At 42.4% G+C, this 17,936-nt stretch overlaps 1 protein-coding gene across 2 annotated transcripts in view; it reads right to left on the bottom strand.

The window, feature by feature from the left end:
* Positions 1-17,475: 17,475 nt before the first annotated feature.
* LOC115158414 (spermatogenesis-associated protein 16-like) overlaps positions 17,476-17,936 on the bottom strand; it is a 66,233-nt gene continuing 65,772 nt past the window's right edge. For both annotated transcript variants that reach the window (XM_029707329.1, XM_029707328.1), the window contains exon 12: positions 17,476-17,884. In XM_029707329.1, coding sequence (XP_029563189.1) covers positions 17,636-17,884 — 249 coding nt within the window. In that variant the 3' untranslated portion in view covers positions 17,476-17,635. The remainder of the gene's footprint in view (positions 17,885-17,936) is intronic.

A 17,936-nucleotide genomic window follows, 5' to 3' on the forward strand; every position in this document is an offset into this window, starting at 1 on the left:
GTAACAAAGAAGATGTGCCCCTTTTAAAAATAAATGTATGTTTTTTTTCCCTGTAACAGCTGTCATGTTCGTGTACTGTGGGATATTGTCGGTCTCCAACAAGCCCTTTATAAATTACCATAGTTGAAAACCTCAGTAGGACGTCACTCTATCCAGTCCTTTGGCTGGATTCCTTATGATCACAAATGACGACCTGATATTTTAGGTAACTTAAAACGCCATTGGTCTGTCTGCTTGTGCAATGAGACACCCCCTGAGAGAGAGAGGTGATAGCACAACTTGGATCAATGTCTCAAATGATGAAAAATGTATGCATGGCACAAGGGTTTATGGCACTTAACAGGTGAGAAACAGTATTGACTTTCCACTAAGGGGAGTGATTACTTAAAGAGCCAATATCAAATGGAGAAAGAGAGGAGGTTATTTACATGTTTTACCATAGTAATGATGAGTTAGGGCAGTGTTTCCGCTCCATTTCCAGCTGTACCTTAACATTCTATGTCTGTGACCTTGTGAGGCTCTCAGCTCTTCTCTGAGAGATTGTCTTAAGGTTTCTAGCTCGCATAGGGCATTCCTTACCCTTCACATCTACATATCACTCAGTTTCAGACTATACAGCATTTGAATTAAGAGAATGTCAATTCTTGATTTTATATGGAACATCTATAGTTTCATAGAACCAACAAACCATTCCAGTATGTGTGGAATCATCTTCCCTTCCTGGAATGGTTTTTCTTCCCACACACCTTTTTTTTAACCTCCAGGTCACTCATTATTCATTTCTCTGAGCATATATCTGTTAACGTAAGCCTGGTGTCAGCAGCAAACATTTACTCACACTACAGATGTCGGATCTTAATTTGGCCCCTTTCATCGCAGGAGGAAAATAATCCTGCAGCTGGAGAATTTGAATGAATATTGAATATTTAGAATATCCAACAGCAGCTGGATGCAGTGTTTGTACGCTATATTAGAATGCAGGTCCACTGAGCGTCATTAACATTTCAACTTTTTTTTATTTATTGTCACACACCGGATATGTGCAGTGACATGAGTTGTTTTACAGGATCAGCCATATTAGTATGGTGCCCCTGGAGCTAATTAGGGTTAAGTGCCTTGCTCAAGGGCACATCAACAGATTTTTCACCTTGTTGTCTGGCTTCTGAGCGTCTTGTGTGGATTATAATAAATTGACATTTATAGGGAATAGATGCATTTTTTGTTAGGGAAAATCTTTTTTTTTAATCAATTGTATTATTATATTTTCAAGGAAACCAATGGTCTGAATAAATGTAATGTTGCTTCAGTGCCTGTGTGGTCCAGTGGTTACAGGTGCTGACCCCACCACACATTATGCCAGAGTTGGCATGGGGTTGAATCTGGCCCACTACTGCTCTTTGAATTTTTGGAGGAACAAGTACTTTTCTAGTTACGTTCAGTGGGCTGTACTTGTACTCTTATTCAAGTAATTGCTGAAGGGAGTAACTTGCTTTTTACTCTGTTACATTTGACCAAATCATTTCATGGACCAGCCCAACAAAAGAAAATACCCCTTCAAAGTGGAAAGGAGAGGTTCAGAAGAGAAGGAGGATTGAGGGTAAATCTGGTTTGGCCTAGAAGGGATACAGCTTTAGATTTTTTTCGTAGCAGGTTAAGAAAACTTACGCAGCAGATTAGGATAATTAATGTAGCGGGTTAGGAGGAGTTGGTTAAGGTTAGGAAAAGGGTTAGGGTTAGATAAAATGTAAAAAAAAATGTCAGAACTGTATCCATCTACGCATGACCGGTAAATCCTACCTTGGCAGAAAAAAATGATTGAGTTGGCTTTGGCAATTGATATCTGTTTGATTATTTATTAATTAAATGATTCTTACCTGATCTTTTTTGATGTTTCGTTCTGAGTGAAATTCTACATCTCATTTGGTGTATATCTTTTTTGCATGCATTCACCATCACATGTAGCAGTCAAAATGTTGGATACATCTACTCATTCAATGGTTTTTCTTTATTTGTACTATTTCCTACATTGTAGATTAACAGTGAATATGGGATATGGGATCATGTGGTAACCAAGAAAGTGTTAAACAAATCAAAATGTATTTATATTTGAGATTCTTCAAAGTAGCCACCCTTTGCCTTGTTGACAGCTTTGCACACTGTTGGCATTCTCTCAACCAGCTTCATGAGGTAGTCACCTGGAATGCATTTCAATTAACAGGTGTGCCTTGTTAAAAGTTCCTTCTTAATGTGTTTGAGCCAGTCAGTTGTGTTGTGACAAGGTAGGGGCAGTATAAGACCAAGTCCATATTATGGCAAGAACAGCTCAAATAAACAAAGAGAAATGACAGTCTATCATTACTTTAAGACATGAATCCGGAAAATGTCAAGAACTTTGAAAGTTTCTTCAAGTGCAGTCACAAAAAACGTCAAGCGCTATGATGAAACTGGCTCTCATGAGGACCGCCACAGAAAAGGAAGACCCAGAGTTACCTCTGCTGCAGAGGATAAGTTTATTAGAGTTACCAGCCTCAGAAATTGCAGCCCAAATAAATGCTTCACAGAGTTCAAGTAACAGACACATCTCAACATCAATTGTTTAGAGGAGACTGCGTGAATCAGGACTTTATGGTCAAATTGCTGCAACGAAACCACTACTAAAGGACACCAATAATAAGAAGAGACGTGCTTGGGCCAAGAAACGCGAGCAATGGACATTAGACCGGTGGAAATCTGTCCTTTGGTCTGATTTTAGATTTTTCTTTCCAACCGCCTGGTCTTTTTGAGGTGCAGAGTAGGTGAACGGATGATCCCCGTATGTGTGGTTCCCACATTGAAGCATGGAGGACAAGGTGTGATGATGCTTTGCTGGTGACACTGTCAGTGATTTATTTAGAATGCAATGCACTCTTAACCAGTGTGGCTACCACAGCATTCTGCAACCCAACAGATCCACAGATGATGCAATCTCAATCGCACTCCACACTGCCCTTTCCCACCTGGACAAAAGGAACAGCTATGAGAGAATGTTGTTCATTGACTACAGCTCAGCGTTCAACACCATAGTGCCCACAAAGCTCATTACTAAGCTAAGGACTCTGGGACTAAACACCTCCCTCTGCAACTGGATCCTGGAGTTCCTGACGGGCCGCCCCCAGGTGGTAAGAGTAGGCAACAACACGTCTGCCATGCTGATCCTTAACACTGGGGCCCCTCAGGGGTGTGTACTTAGTCCCCTCCTGTACTCCCTGTTCGCCCACGACTGCGTGGCCAAACATGACTCCAACACCATCATTAAGTTTGCTGACGACACAACAGTGGTAGGCCTGATCACCGACAACTATGAGGGCCTATAAGGAGGAGGTCAGAGACCTGGCAGTGTGGTGCCAGGATAACAACCTCTTCCCCAATGTGATCAAGACAAAGGAGATGATTGTGGAGTACAGGAAAAGGAGGACCAAGCACGCTCCCCATTCTCATTGACTGGGCTGTAGTGGAGCAGGTTGAGAGCTTCAAGTTCCTTGGTGTCCACAACACTAACAAACTATTATGGTCCAAACACACCAAGACAGTTGTGAAGAAGGCACAACAACACCTATTCCCCCTCAGGAGACTGAAAAGATTTGGCAAGGGTCCTCAGATCCTCAAAAAGTTATACAGCTGCACCATCGATAGTCATGACTGGTTGTATCACCGCCTGGTATGGCAGCTGCTCGGCCTCTGACCGCAAGGCACTACAGACGGTAGTGCGTACGGCCCAGTACATCAGTGGGGTCAAGCTCCCTGCCATCCAGGACCTCTATACCAGGCGGTGTCAGAGGAAGGCCCTAAAAATTGTGAAAGACTCCAGCCACCCAAGTCATAGACTGTTCTCTCTGCTACCGCATGACAAGCGCTACCGGAGTGCCAGGACTATGTCCAAAAGGCTTCTTAACAGCTTCTATCCCCAAGCCATAAGACTCCTGAACAGCTGATCAAATGGCTACCCGGACTATTTTCATTGTTCTCCCTGCCCCATTTTTACACTGCTGCTACTCTGTTTATTATCTATGCATAGTCACTTTACCTCTACCTACATGTACATATTACCTCAATTACCTCAACTAACCTGTGCCCCCGCACATTGACTCTGTAGCGGAACTCCCTGTATATAGCCTCGCTACTATCATTTTATTGTTGCTCTTATTTGTTTTTTTGCTATTTTCTTCTTTTTAATTTAAATGTAAAATTGTATTTATTTTTTATATGAGTTTATTTTAAGAAAGTATTTACTAACACTTATTTTTCTTAAACTGCATTATTGATTAAAACCTGTTGAGGATCTTATCCCGATCTTATCCCGGTATTGGGATTCATTGTCATGTGACCATGGCGGGGAATTCAAAACTGCAAGAGTAATCATTTCAAAAAATCAAATAATCAACTATTTTCCTCCATTTGAAAGATATATCTCCTAAATCTAACCACGCTGTCCGATTTTCAGAGGCATTACGGAGAATGCATAAAGTTAGGTTATGTGAGGAGAGTACATTGACAATAGCTGCGTGTAATGTTTAGCCAATTCAAAGAAGGGCATCAACAGACAGAAAACTAGCTAGAATTATGCACTTACCTTTGACAATCTGCATCAGATGACACTCATAGGACATTATGTTATACAATACATGCATTTTTAGTTCCATCAAGTTCATATTTATATCCAAAAACAGCATTTACAGTCGCGGTGAAATTCAGAATTTTTTTCGGCTCGAATGCACCCAGTGAATCCAGCATTACAAATCACGGAATTACTATTCGAAAACATTGGTAAATTATAATATTGTCATTCAAAGAATAATATATTATCATCTCGTAATTGCTACCGAAGGGCCAGATCTCAAAATAACTTTACTGGGAAATCACATTTTGTATAAACTGGGTACTATGCTAACAACAATAAGCTATATGCTAAGCTAAGCTAAGCTATACCGTTAGCATTAGCATCATCTAATATCGATAATAACATTCTAAATATCCCCTTACCTTTGATTATCTCCATCAGAAGGCGCTGCCAGAGATCCCAGGTCCAGAACAAATGTGGTTTCTTTTGACAAAGTTCATAATTTATGTCCAAATAGTTAGCGTTCAGTAGGCTCCCACAAAATGAGGTGGGCAGTGTAAAGTCACGTCGAAAAACTAAAGAAAACCTAGTAAATAATCTATTTACGTTTGTTTAAACATGTCAAACGTTGTTTAGCACTAATCTTTTGTTCCATTTTTAACGTGAAACATCAGTAAACATCAGTAATATTTTCACACAACCTATCAAGTGTCTAGAATAAACGATAATGACAAAGGCACTCTTCTCAGATTCATGCGCAGGCGCAAAAAATGAAGTGATGACGTGTCAACTTGTAAGCTTTCTAATTCGGTGTGTATTTATCACAGATGCTTCAAACAACTTTCTAAAGATCGTTGACATCTAGTGGAAGCAGTAGGAGTTGCGAACTGAATCCTTTCTCACTGTGGTATCTTTAAAACAATGACACTAAATAGTACAGTCACAAAATTCTCTTTTTTTTTAATCTATTTTTCACAGGTTTTTGCCTGCAATATGAGTTTTGTTATACTTACAGACACCATTCAAACTGTTTTAGAAAATTCAGAGTGTTTTCTATCCGAATGTGTTAATAATATGCATATCCTAGCTTCTGAGTTGGTGTAGGAGGCAGTTAAAAATGGGCACATATTTCTTTCAAAATTCTCAATACTGCCCCCGTGGCCCGTAGAGGTTAAGGGCTTGTAAGTAAGCATTTCACTGAAAGGTCTACACCTGTTGTATTCAGCGCAAGTGATAGCATTTGATTGATCGATATAAGAAAGCGATATAAGAAATCTCAGGAAATATATATATTTTTTGACACGTATTTAACCCCTTTTTTGTTGGCACAAAACTACTTCCATTCTTCCAGTAATTGTTTTAACCTGTACTGGGTTACCTTCAGACGAGTCCCGTGACACTTGTGGGGTTTGTAGAGAAAAATGTTGCACCCCTTCTCAAAAAACCTACACTCGATCCCTCCGATGTCAACAACTACAGACCAGTATCCTTTCTTTCTTTTCTCTCCAAAACTCTTAAGCGTGCCGTCCTTGGCCAGCTCTGCTCTCTCTCAGAATGACCTTCTTGATCCAAATCAGTCAGGTTTCAAGATTGGTCATTCAACTGAGACTGCTCTTCTCTGTGTCACGGAGGCTCTCCGCACTGCTAAAGCTAACTCTCTTTCCTCTGCTCTCATCCTTCTAGACCTATCTGCTGCCTTTGATACTGTGAACCATCAGATCCTCCTCTCCACCCTCTCCGAGTTGGGCATCTCCGGCGCGGCTCACTCTTGGATTGCGTCCTACCTGACAGGTTGCTCCTACCAGGTGGCGTGGCGAGAATCCGTCTCCGCACCACGTGCTCTCACCACTGGTGTCCCTCAGGGCTCAATTCTAGGCCCTCTCCTATTCTCGCTATACACCAAGTCACTTGGCTCTGTCATATCCTCACATGGTCTCTCCTATCATTGCTAAGCAGACGACACACAATTAATCTTCTCCTTTCCCCCTTCTGATAACCAGGTGGCGAATCACATCTCTGAATGTCTGGCAGACATATCAGTGTGGATGACGAATCACCACCTCAAGCTGAACCTCGGCAAGACGGAGCTGCTCTTCCTCCCGGGGAAGGACTGCCCATTCCATGATCTCGCCATCACGGTTGACAACTCCATTGTGTCCTCCTCCCAGAGTGCCAAGAGCTTTGGCGTGACCCTGGACAACACCCTGTCGTTCTCCGCTAACATCAAGGCGGTGACCCGATCCTGTAGGTTCATGCTCTACAACATTCGCAGAGTACAACCCTGCCTTACACAGGAAGCGGCGCAGGTCCGAATCAAGGCACTTGTCATCTCCCGTCTGGATTACTGCAACTCGCTGTTGGCGGGGCTCCCTGCCTGTGCCATTAAACCCCTACAACTCATCCAGAACGCCGCAGCCCGTCTGGTGTTCAACCATCCCAAGTTCTCTCACGTCACCCCGCTCCTCCGCACACTCCACTGGCTTCCAGTTGAAGCTGGCATCTGCTACAAGACCATGGTGCTTGCCTATGGAGCTGTGAGGGGAACGGCACCTCCGTACCTTCAGGCTCTGATCAGTCCCTACACCCAAAGAAGGGCACTGCGTTCATCTAACTCTGGCCTGCTCGCCTCCCTACCTCTGTGGAAGCACAGTTCCCGCTCAGCCCAGTCAAAACTGTTCGCTGCTCTGGCACCCCAATGGTGGAACAAGCTCCCTCACAACGCCAGGACAGCGGAGTCAATCACCACCTTCCGGAGACACCTGAAACCCCACCTCTTTAAGGAATACCTGGGATAGGATAAAGTAATCCTTCTACCCCCCCACCCTCCCCCCACAAAAAATATATAGATGTACTATTGTAAAGTGGTTGTTCCACTGGATATCATAAGGTGAATGCACCAATTTGTAAGTCGCTCTGGATAAGAGCGTCTGCTAAATGACAAAATTGTAAATGTAAATGTCCTCAACTGGCAGCTTCATTAAATAGTACCCGCAAAACACCAGTATCAACATCAACAGTGAAGAGGCGACTCAGGGATGCTGGCCTTTTAGGAAGAGTTGCAAAGAAAAAGTCATATCTCAGACTGGCCAATAAAAACAAAAGATTAAGATGGGCAAAATAACACAGACACTGGACAGAGGAAGATTGGAAAAAAGTGTTATGGACAGACGAATCTAAGTTTGAGGTGTTCGGATCACAAAGAAGAACATTCGTGAGATGCAGAAAAAATGAAAAGATGCTGGAGGAGAGCTTGATGCCATCTATCAAGCATGGTGGAGGCAATGTGATGGTCTGCGGGTGCTTTGGTTGTGATAAAGTGGGAGATTTGTAGAGGGTAAAAGGGATCTTGAAGAAGGAAAGCTATCACTCCATTTTGAAACGCCATGAAATACCCTGTGGACGGCGCTTAATTGGAGCCAATGTCCTACAACAGGACAATGACCCAAATAACTATTTAGTGAAGCTTGACCATAAGAAGTGCCCATCAAGCCAATCCAACTTGTGGGAGGTGCTTCAGGAAGCATGGGGTGAAATCTCTTCAGATTACCTCAACAAATTGACAACTAGAATGCCAAAGGTCTGCAATTTAATTGCGGATTCTTTGACGAAATCAAAGTTTGAAGGACACAATAATTATTTCAATTAAAAATCCTTATTTATAACCTTGTCAACATCTTGACTATATTTCCTATTAATTTTGCAACTTATTTCATGTATGTTTTCATGGAAAACAAGGACATTTCTAAGTGAACCCAAACTTTTGAATGGTTGTATGTATGTATGTACAGTGGGGGAAAAAAGTATTTGATCCCCTGCTGATTTTGTATGTTTGCCCACTGATAAAGAAAGGATCAGTCTATAATTTTAATGGTAGGTTTATTTGAACAGTGAGAGACAGAATAACAACAAAAATATCCAGAAAAACGCATGTCAAAAATGTTATAAATTGATTTGCATTTTAATGAAGGAAATTAGTATTTGACCCGCTCTCAATCAGAAAGATTTCTGGCTCCCAGGTGTCTTTTATACATGTAACGAGCTGAGATTAGGAGTACACTCTTAAAGGGAGTGCTCCTAACCGCAGCTTGTTACCTGTAAACAAGGTACCTGTCCACAGAAGCAATCAATAAATCAGATTCCAAACTCTCCACCATGGCCAAGACCAAAGTGCTCTCCAAGGATGTCAGGGACAAGATTGTAGACCTACACAAGGCTGGAATGGGTTACAAGACCATCGCCAAGCAGCTTGGTGAGAAGGTGACAACATTTGGTGCGATTATTCGCAAATGGAAGAAACACAAAAGAACTGTCAATATCCCTCGGCCTGGGGCTCCACGCAAGATCTCACCTCGTGGGGTTGCAATGATCATGAGAACGGTGAGGAATCAGCCCAGAACTACACGGGAGGATCTTGTCAATGATCTCAAGGCAGCTGGGACCATAGTCACCAAGAAAACAATTGGTAACACACTACGCCGTGAAGGACTGAAAACCTGCAGCGCCCACAAGGTCCCCCTGCTCAAGAATACATATACATGCCCGTCTAAAGTTTGCCAATGAACATCTGAATGATTCAGAGGACAACTGGTGAAAGTGTTGTGGTCAGATGAGACCAAAATGGAGCTCTTTGGCATCAACTCAACTCGCCGTGTTTGGAGGAGGAATGCTGCCTTTGACCCCAAGAACACCATCTCCACCGTCAAACATGGAGGTGGAAACATTATGCTTTGGGGGTGTTTTTCTGCTAAGGGGACAGGACAACTTCACCGCATCATTTGACGGGGCCATGTACTGTCAAATCTTGGGTGAGAACCTCCTTCCCTCAGCCAGGGCATTGAAAATGGGTCATGGATGGATATTCCAGCATGACAATGACCCAAAACGCACGGCCAAGGCAACAAAGGAGTAGCTCAAGAAGAAGCACATTAAGGTCCTGGAGTGGCCTAGCCAGTCTCCAGACCTTAATCCCATAGAAAATCTGTGGAGGGAGTTGAAGGTTCGTGTTGCTAAACGTCAGCTTCGAAACCTTAATGACTTGGAGAAGATCTGCAAAGAGGAGTGGGACAAAATCCCTCCTGTGATTTGTGCAAACCTGGTGGCCAACGACAAGAAACGTCTGACCTCTGTGATTGCCAACAAGGGTTTTGCCACCAAGTACTAAGTCATGTTTTGCAGAGGGGTCAAATACTTATTTCCCTCATTAAAATTAAAATCATTTTATAACATTTTTGAAATGCGTTTTTCTGGATATTTTTGTTGTTATTCTGTCTCTCACTGTTCAAATAAACCTACCATTAAAATTATAGACTGATCATTTCTTTGTAAGTGGGCAAACGTACAAAATCAGCAGGGGATCAAATACTTTTTCCCCCCCACTGTATGTATGTATGCATGTATGTCCTGAGCGTTCTTATATTAGACAGACACTTCAAAACTTTTTCTTCTTATAATTTTTTTTACTGTATTTTTTGCCATTTATCAATGTGTTATTCAATGTGTTTCTATGGGCTATAGTAGTAAATGCCAAATTCAATATTTTATCAAATATTTATTTTTATACCTAAAGGGGTCCTAAAATTCTAAATCAGATAGCTAATTGATCCATGGTATGACCATTTCAAAACAATTCCATATGTTAGCTTAGTCCTTCATGAGAATGCTGAAGTGTCCACAGAACATAAAGATGCTAATGATTTATTGATGATGTAATCCTAGAGGGCCTTGTGCTTCCCATTGAAGATCTTACTGCAGGTATCATCTAAACGTGGTGATAATAAGAATGGACAAAACACCCACAAGAATGACAAATATGCCTAAGAATCTGATTCCTTTACAAACAGAAGGACAGCATAACTTGTGCTGTGTGACCGTTAGCTAAATTACATTTCATAAACTCTCTCGAGGTTGTCAGTCTCAGTATGCACTCTCTTGTCCTCGTCCTCTCATATGTACTGGCTCTCATCCAATCTTTTTTCAGTAATTGCCTCTTCCAAAACTTCCAGGGTCAATTGAAGCGCTTTGGTGTGCTTTTGTGTAAAAAATACACTGATTGTTCACAAATGACTTTGCAGCGTATTAACTCTCTGAAGGTGATAACAGCCCAAGTCAGAGACAAGAATGCAGAGGAAATACCGAGCAGCTTCTTCAGCTGTCTGAGAATGCACTGCTTCTTCCTCCAGGAGCTGCTAACATACCAACATCTGACTTTTAAGCAGCACCAATTAAATGTATTTTTAAAACCACTGCACTTATGACAATTAAAATAGCATTCTCAACCACTCACCTCATAAAAACATCACATCCAACCCCGGAGCGGGACAGTTTTTTACACAATCTTTGTCGCGTCAGCTCAAAGCACTAATTGATGCCTTGTGTAATGTCGATGTCTACAGATGATCTCTTTGAATAAAGTTTAAATATAAACTCCTTACCTTTACTAACATCGACTCTTTAGCTATTTAAAGACTGGAGGAATATCTAAAGCTTTTTATAGTTGTCAGTGGCTGACTTAAAATCACTCCTCCTGTACCTTCTTCTTTAGGATTACCAGGAATGAGCCCAGCCGTTTTATTTCTCCTCCTGAAGATGTCTTCAAAGATGTTCCAGTCAACGCACCTTTCAAACCTGTTTAAAGTCTTACAGGAATCAGACTCTCCCTCCTTTGTGTTCAGAAATAATTATTAAGTATATTTTCAGTGTCTCTCTCTAGATATCCGGCATTTCTAAGGGTAAAATAGTCTTGTCGTGAGCAGGTTCAATCGTACTGCAAAGGGAAGTGGGGGGAAATAATCTGTAATTGTACTTCTTTTATATGCAACAATACTGCAGCCTATCACAGAGGAACGTTTGCACAGCTATCATAAAGCTCACCAAAGGTCAGGCCTGTACAGCCCCTTTGCTTGGTCTCTGAATGTTAAGTGAATGCAGTTGTAGTCGACTACAAACCCAGCCCTGTCATATTTCCCAGTGTTTTTTCCACCAGTTAGCTTCTCCCTTTGAATTAACAGTCAAAGGCACTTTCTTTGTGTTCTAAAACAGAATAAAGAAAGGATGGGAGGCAGGTAGTGTAGCATTTAAGAGTGTTGGGCCAGTAACCAAAAGGTTGCTTGTTCAAATTCATGAGCTGACTAGGTGAAAAACATGTCTGTGCCCTTGAGCAAGGAACTTACTACTACGTCGCTCTGGATAAGTGTCTGGTAAGTTACAAAAATGTTTGGCACATCAAATTCTTTATTTCCATCAGAAAAACTGAAATCAAATCGAAGTTTATTGGTTGCGTACACAGGTGCTATAGCAGGTGCAGCAAAATGCGAATGTTACTAGCTCCAACAGTGCAGTAGAATGTCTAGCCAATACAAAATTATTATACAATGTTTTTTAAATGGTATGGACAGTAGTGGGTATATTAGGATGAGCTATGTTGTGAATACAGTATATACATACATACATACATACATACATACATACATACATACATACATACATACATACATACATACATACATACATACATACATACATACATACATACATAAATACATACATACATACACAGTGAGTAAACAACAGTATATAAACAGAGTACGAGGTGACCAGCGTTCCATGACTCCATATACTCTACAGTCGTGGCCAAAAGTTTTGAGAATGACACAAATATTCATTTTCACAAAGTCTGCTGCCTCAGTTTGTATAATGGGAATTTGCATATACTCCAGAATGTTATGAAGAGTGATCAGATGAATTGCAAAGTCCCTCTTTGCCATGCAAATGAACTGAATCCCCCAAAAACATTTCCCCTGCATTTTAGCCCTGCCACAAAAGGGCCAGCTGACATCATGTCAGTGATTCTCTCATTAACACAGGTGTGAGTGTTGACGAGGACAAGGCTGGAGATCACTCTGTCATGCTGATTGAGTTTGAATAACAGACTGGAAGCTTCAAAAGAAGGGTGGTGCTTGGAATCATTGTTCTTCCTCTGTCAACCATGGTTACCTGCAAGGAAACACGTGCCGTCATCATTGCTTTGCACAAAAAGGGCTTTACAGGCAAGGATATTGCTGCCAGTAAGATTGCGCCTAAATCAACCATTTATCGGATCATCAAGAACTTCAAGGAGAGCGGTTCAATTGTTGTGAAGAAGGCTTCAGGGCCCCCAAGAAAGTCCAGCAAACGCCAGGACCGTCTCCTAAAGTTGATTCAGCTGCGGGATCGGGGCACCACCAGTACAGAGCTTGCTCAGGAATGGCAGCAGGCAGGTGTGAGTGTATCTGCACGCACAGTGAGGCGAATACTTTTGGAGGATGGCCTGGTGTCAAGAAGGGCAGCAAAGAAGCCACTTCTCTTCAGGAAAAACATCAGGGACAGACTGATATTCTGCAAAAGGTACAGGGATTGGACTGGTGAGGACTGGGGTAAAGTCATTTTCTCTGATGAATTCCCTTTCCGATTGTTTGGGGCATCTGGATAAAAGCTTGTCCGGAGAAGACAAGATGAGCGCTACCATCAGTCCTGTGTCATGCCAACAGTAAAGCATCCTGAGACCATTCATGTGTGGGGTTGCTTCTCAGCCAAGGGAGTGGGCTCACTCACAATTTTGCCTAAGAACACAGCCATGAATAAAGAATGGTACCAACACATTCTCCGAGAGCAACTTCTCCCAACCATCCAGGAACAGTTTGGTGACGAACAATGCCTTTTCCAGCATGTTGGAGCAACTTGCCATACGGCAAAAGTGATAACTAAGTGGCTCGGGGAACAAAACATCGATATTTTGGGTCCATGGCCAGGAAACTCCCCAGACCTTAATCCTATTGAGAACTTGTGGTCAATCCTCAAGAGGCGGGTGGACAAACAAAAACCCACAAACTCCAAGCATTGATTATACAAGAATGGACTGCCGTCAGTCAGGATGTGGCCCAGAAGTTAATTGACAGCATGCCAGGGCGGATTGCAGAGGGTCAACACTGCAAATATTGACTCTTTGCATCAACTTCATGTAATTGTCAATAAAAGCCTTTGACACTTATGAAATGCTTGTAATTATACTTCAGTATTCCATAGTAACATCTGACAAAAATATCTAAAGACACTGAAGCAGCAAACTTAAAAAATTTATATTTGTGTCATTCTCAAAACTTTTGGCCACGACTGTACATGGGGCATTAGTCACAAGGTGCAGAGCTGAGTACTGGGAAGATTGCTGGCTAGTCATGGCTGTTGAACAGACTTGATGGCCTGGAAATATAAGCTGTTTCTCAGTGTCTCGGTCCTGGCGCTGATGAACCTGTACTGTCTCTGTCTGCTAGATGGTAGCAGAGTGAACAGACTGGGGCTCAGGTGCTTAATGATCTTCTTGGCCTTCCTTTGACACAGAGTGCTGTAAATGTCCTGGAGAGCAAGCAGAGTGCCCTCCGAAGAGTCATGCGGTTGAGGACTGTGCAGTTGCCATACCAGGCGGTGATGCAGCCTGACAGAATGCTCTCAATGGTGCATCTGTAGAAGTTTGTGAGGGGCCATGATGAATTTCTTCAGCCGCCTGAGGTCGAAGAGGCGCTGTTTCTCCTTCTTCACCACAGTGTCAGTGAGGTGGGAACATTTCGGGTCCTCAGTGATGTGCACACCAAGGAACTTGAAGCTTTTGATCCTCGCCTCTGTGGCCCTGTCGATATGGATGCCCCCCATCCATATCGACAGGGCCACAGAGGGGTGCTCCCTCTTCTGGCTCCTGTAGTCCACGATCAGCTCCTTGGTTTTGTTGGCGTTGAGGGAAAGTTCATTTTCCTGGCCCTACTCCGCCAGGGCTCTAACCTCCTCCCTGTAGGCTGTCTCGTCATTGTTGGTAATCAGGCCTACCACTATATTGTGTCGTATACAAACTTGAGGATTGAGTTGGAGTCATGGGTGGCTAACTCAAATGGCTTCAAAACAAAGAAAACTTGGTTTTGCAGTTGGTTCAATGTCACTGGCATTCTTCCTGGACAATGATTTGGCATTCTAGAGGAGTCTGGTTGGCAGGTAAAGTTGTCCACCTGTGGGTGCCATATGGGTCCACAAACTACCACCAATCTTCTGATTGGGCTGTCAAGTTTGAAGGAGATTTTGCAGCCTGTAATGAGCGTATTCTTCTGTTTTTCGGTTTCTTTAGATCTGTGTTCTGTCCCTGTGCAGAATTCTTCCTGGTTATCAGGGGCTCTGTTATCATCAAATTGACAAAAGACTCAATGTCAGTCATTTCAAGGCCAGTGGTAATCCCTGCAGATTTGCCCAGGTGGCTCAAGGTGGATTCGATTGTGTGCCTTCTGTTGCAGTCTGTCCTGTCCTTCTCAGACAAGTCGTTTTATCTCGCAGTCTCTGTTTCCCCCAAAACTTGCTCACCTGTAGGCCTGCTTCCCGACTCTCAGCGCACTCGTTACAGTATACAATTTCCACCTCCAGAACAAAATTACATTTGAAAAGTGAGGTTGCCATTTGATGTTTGAATTGACTGTTGTGCTTCCAGACACTAATTTCCCGTGGTCTGTTAAAACAAGTTCCATAATTTCTTTCCCCAAACGCAAGAAGCCTATTTCTTTTGAACCCCATTAGAATTTATACAAAGTCCAACAATGTCCTAGGCCCAGTTTCACAAAAGCATTTTAAGACTAAGTTCATTGTTAGAACCTTCATTGGAGCATCGTTAAATCTCTGAGCTGTTTCAAAAAAACATCGTTATTTACGTTGCACTTGAAAACGCTCGTAATCTAACGCCCGCCTCGTAGAACAGCCAAGACCACTCGTAGAACAGCTAAGTGAGTCGTTAGATAATTTTTTGCCCTCCCGCGTAACTTTATACACAGAAGACCTCGACTAAACATAGAATCACATGGTTTATTCACCTCTCTGTGACCTGATAACTTCAAAACAAAGTTGACTACAAATATAAAGTTGCCAATGTCTTTGCAATTGATGCAAGTATAAAAACATGCTTAAAATGAAACCGAGGCAAAAGTTTGGACACGCCTACTCATTCAAGGGTTTTTCTTTATTTTTACTATTGTCTATACTGTGGAATAATAGTGAAGACATCAAAACTATGAAATAGCACATATGGAATCATGTAGTAACCAAAGAAGTGTTAAACAAATCAAAATATATTTGAGATTTTTCAAAGTAGCCCCCCTTAGCCTTGATGACAGCTTTGCACACTCTTGGCATTCTCTCAACCAGCTTCATGGGGTAGTCACCTGGAATGCATTACAATTAACAGGTGTGCCTTGTTAAAAGTTAATTTGTGGAATTTCTTTCCTTAATGCGTTTGAGCCAATCAGTTGTGTTGTGACAAGGTAGGGGCGGTATACACAATCGCCATGACAGTTCCACTCTACTCAATGGACTCCATGACCTCTTCCACTCTACATCAACTCCAGCAGCTAATAATAGATATCAACTGACCAATTCTGAACCAGGCATCAGTGTGAATGTCAACAGTGTGCCACAAAACTGTGTTCGGCCACTGAGCTACAGCCTAGACATGTGGCAGTGAGGCAACAACAGGCAGTGGGGCAACAACAGGCAGTGGGGCAACACTGCAAAACAGTACACTAATTAAAACACAAAAAATAACTAACCACATTAGCATTCCTATATCGCCATTCTAACCATTTTCATATAAACAGCTTTACACAAAAGTGAAAATCAAGGCTATGGCCTTCAATGTGTTCATTAAATATGCATGTAGGCTTGGATTATAATAATTGTTTACCAAATGGAAACTACATCGGGCATAATTAATCTTTTAAAGATGCCAATAGAGTACCTATGCCAACGTTTTCTCTCCCCGACCACTCAATAAATGCCATTAATTTATTCAGCGAATAAAATAATGCATGCCCATATTGCTGATCACAACATTGCTTATGCCGACTCGGTTGTCAACACAATTCCCAAGGTATTAAGCACCCATCTGAACGGAAACGGAGGAAGCAAGAGACAGATGGAGGGTGGGATGAGAGAAAGAGAGAGAAACACTGTACTGTAGAGTAGGAGCCCTGAATGAATCCTCAAATAGGGAAATGTGGATTATTCAGTAGTAAGGGAAAAGAGAGAGAAAGAGACCAGCCTTTGTTTTCCCAGAGAGAGTAGATAACAGGAGAGAGAAAGAAAGAGAGAAAGCAGCTGTCGATAGCACAGAGCGCTTCTGATTGGCTGTCCCAGAGGAACTACTTTGGGAAGCCGGTGCTGACCGGCCAGTTGATGGATCAGCCGTGGGCACGTGAGTGACGAGGGCCCCACTGATTGTGTTTACTCACAAGGTTTTACCCTGCCTGATTAATCCCCAAACTGCACATTTGGCATTGAAATGACTGTGATACACCAGACTGTAGTAACATGGTCATCATACTGTACACAAAGTGTTTATGCTGCTGTTTCCAGCTAGCTACTTCAGGAGAAAGCATGTTTGTTTTATTTGAATCCCTTTTCTTTTCCTCCTAAGGATTGAGTGGAAAAAGGTTTTGTATTTCTTGTTAGTTAACCAACCATATTGATAAAGACAATGTGATTTAATGAAGGTTGTTTCATGTTAGACAGTTTTCAAAACATCAGAGAATCTGGAGCCGGATTTGCTGTGAATCCCATAATGGGAATGCATACATCATTATGATCATGCTACTGCACCATATGGATTTGTTTGTGTTTACAAACCATCTCTCATATTACAACTTGCATGAACAATCATAAATTAGCGAGTTTAAACATGAAACCATCTCCTTGTGTATACATTGAACACTCCCACACGTTTGAATCAGCTAGGTCTTTCATCTAGAGGTGGGGCTAGAGACGCTATCTTAACGAGTAAACAAGGAGGTGTTAAAGTGTTAAAAACAGACCCTAAATCAGAGTAAAAGCAAGGCTGCAGAGTCCATTTATTTCTGCCAGCCTAGAGTAATGGTGTGAAAGATGCTGGGACTGAAGATGAGGCTTTGTGAGAGGGAAGAGGAGGGTGTCCATTCATTTTGAGGATGAGGATGACTTCGGGCCTCCACTGTCCTGGCCTGCAGATCACAGGTCTGGTAAGGTCATTGGTGCTACTGCTATCTCCTGCTGGGTTTCAGTGGGACGGACTTTGGGCTTGTCCGTCACCACCGTACCCCCTCCTTTGGCCCCTATTTTGACCCCTGCTTTGGGTCTTCCTCTGGCTTTCCCCTCCGCCCCCTGGACCCCGGCCCTCTGCTTCCTATTGGCCCTCTGAGCCTTGTTCTTCAGATAGGTCTCCTCCAGTTGGAACAACAGATCCTCCAACATCCCCACCTGAGCAGAAAACAATTCAAAACACAAGAGAACAGAACAAGTTACAATGTGC

This window comes from Salmo trutta, chromosome 22 (genome assembly GCF_901001165.1).
Source record: "Salmo trutta chromosome 22, fSalTru1.1, whole genome shotgun sequence".
Taxonomy (NCBI): domain Eukaryota; kingdom Metazoa; phylum Chordata; class Actinopteri; order Salmoniformes; family Salmonidae; genus Salmo; species Salmo trutta.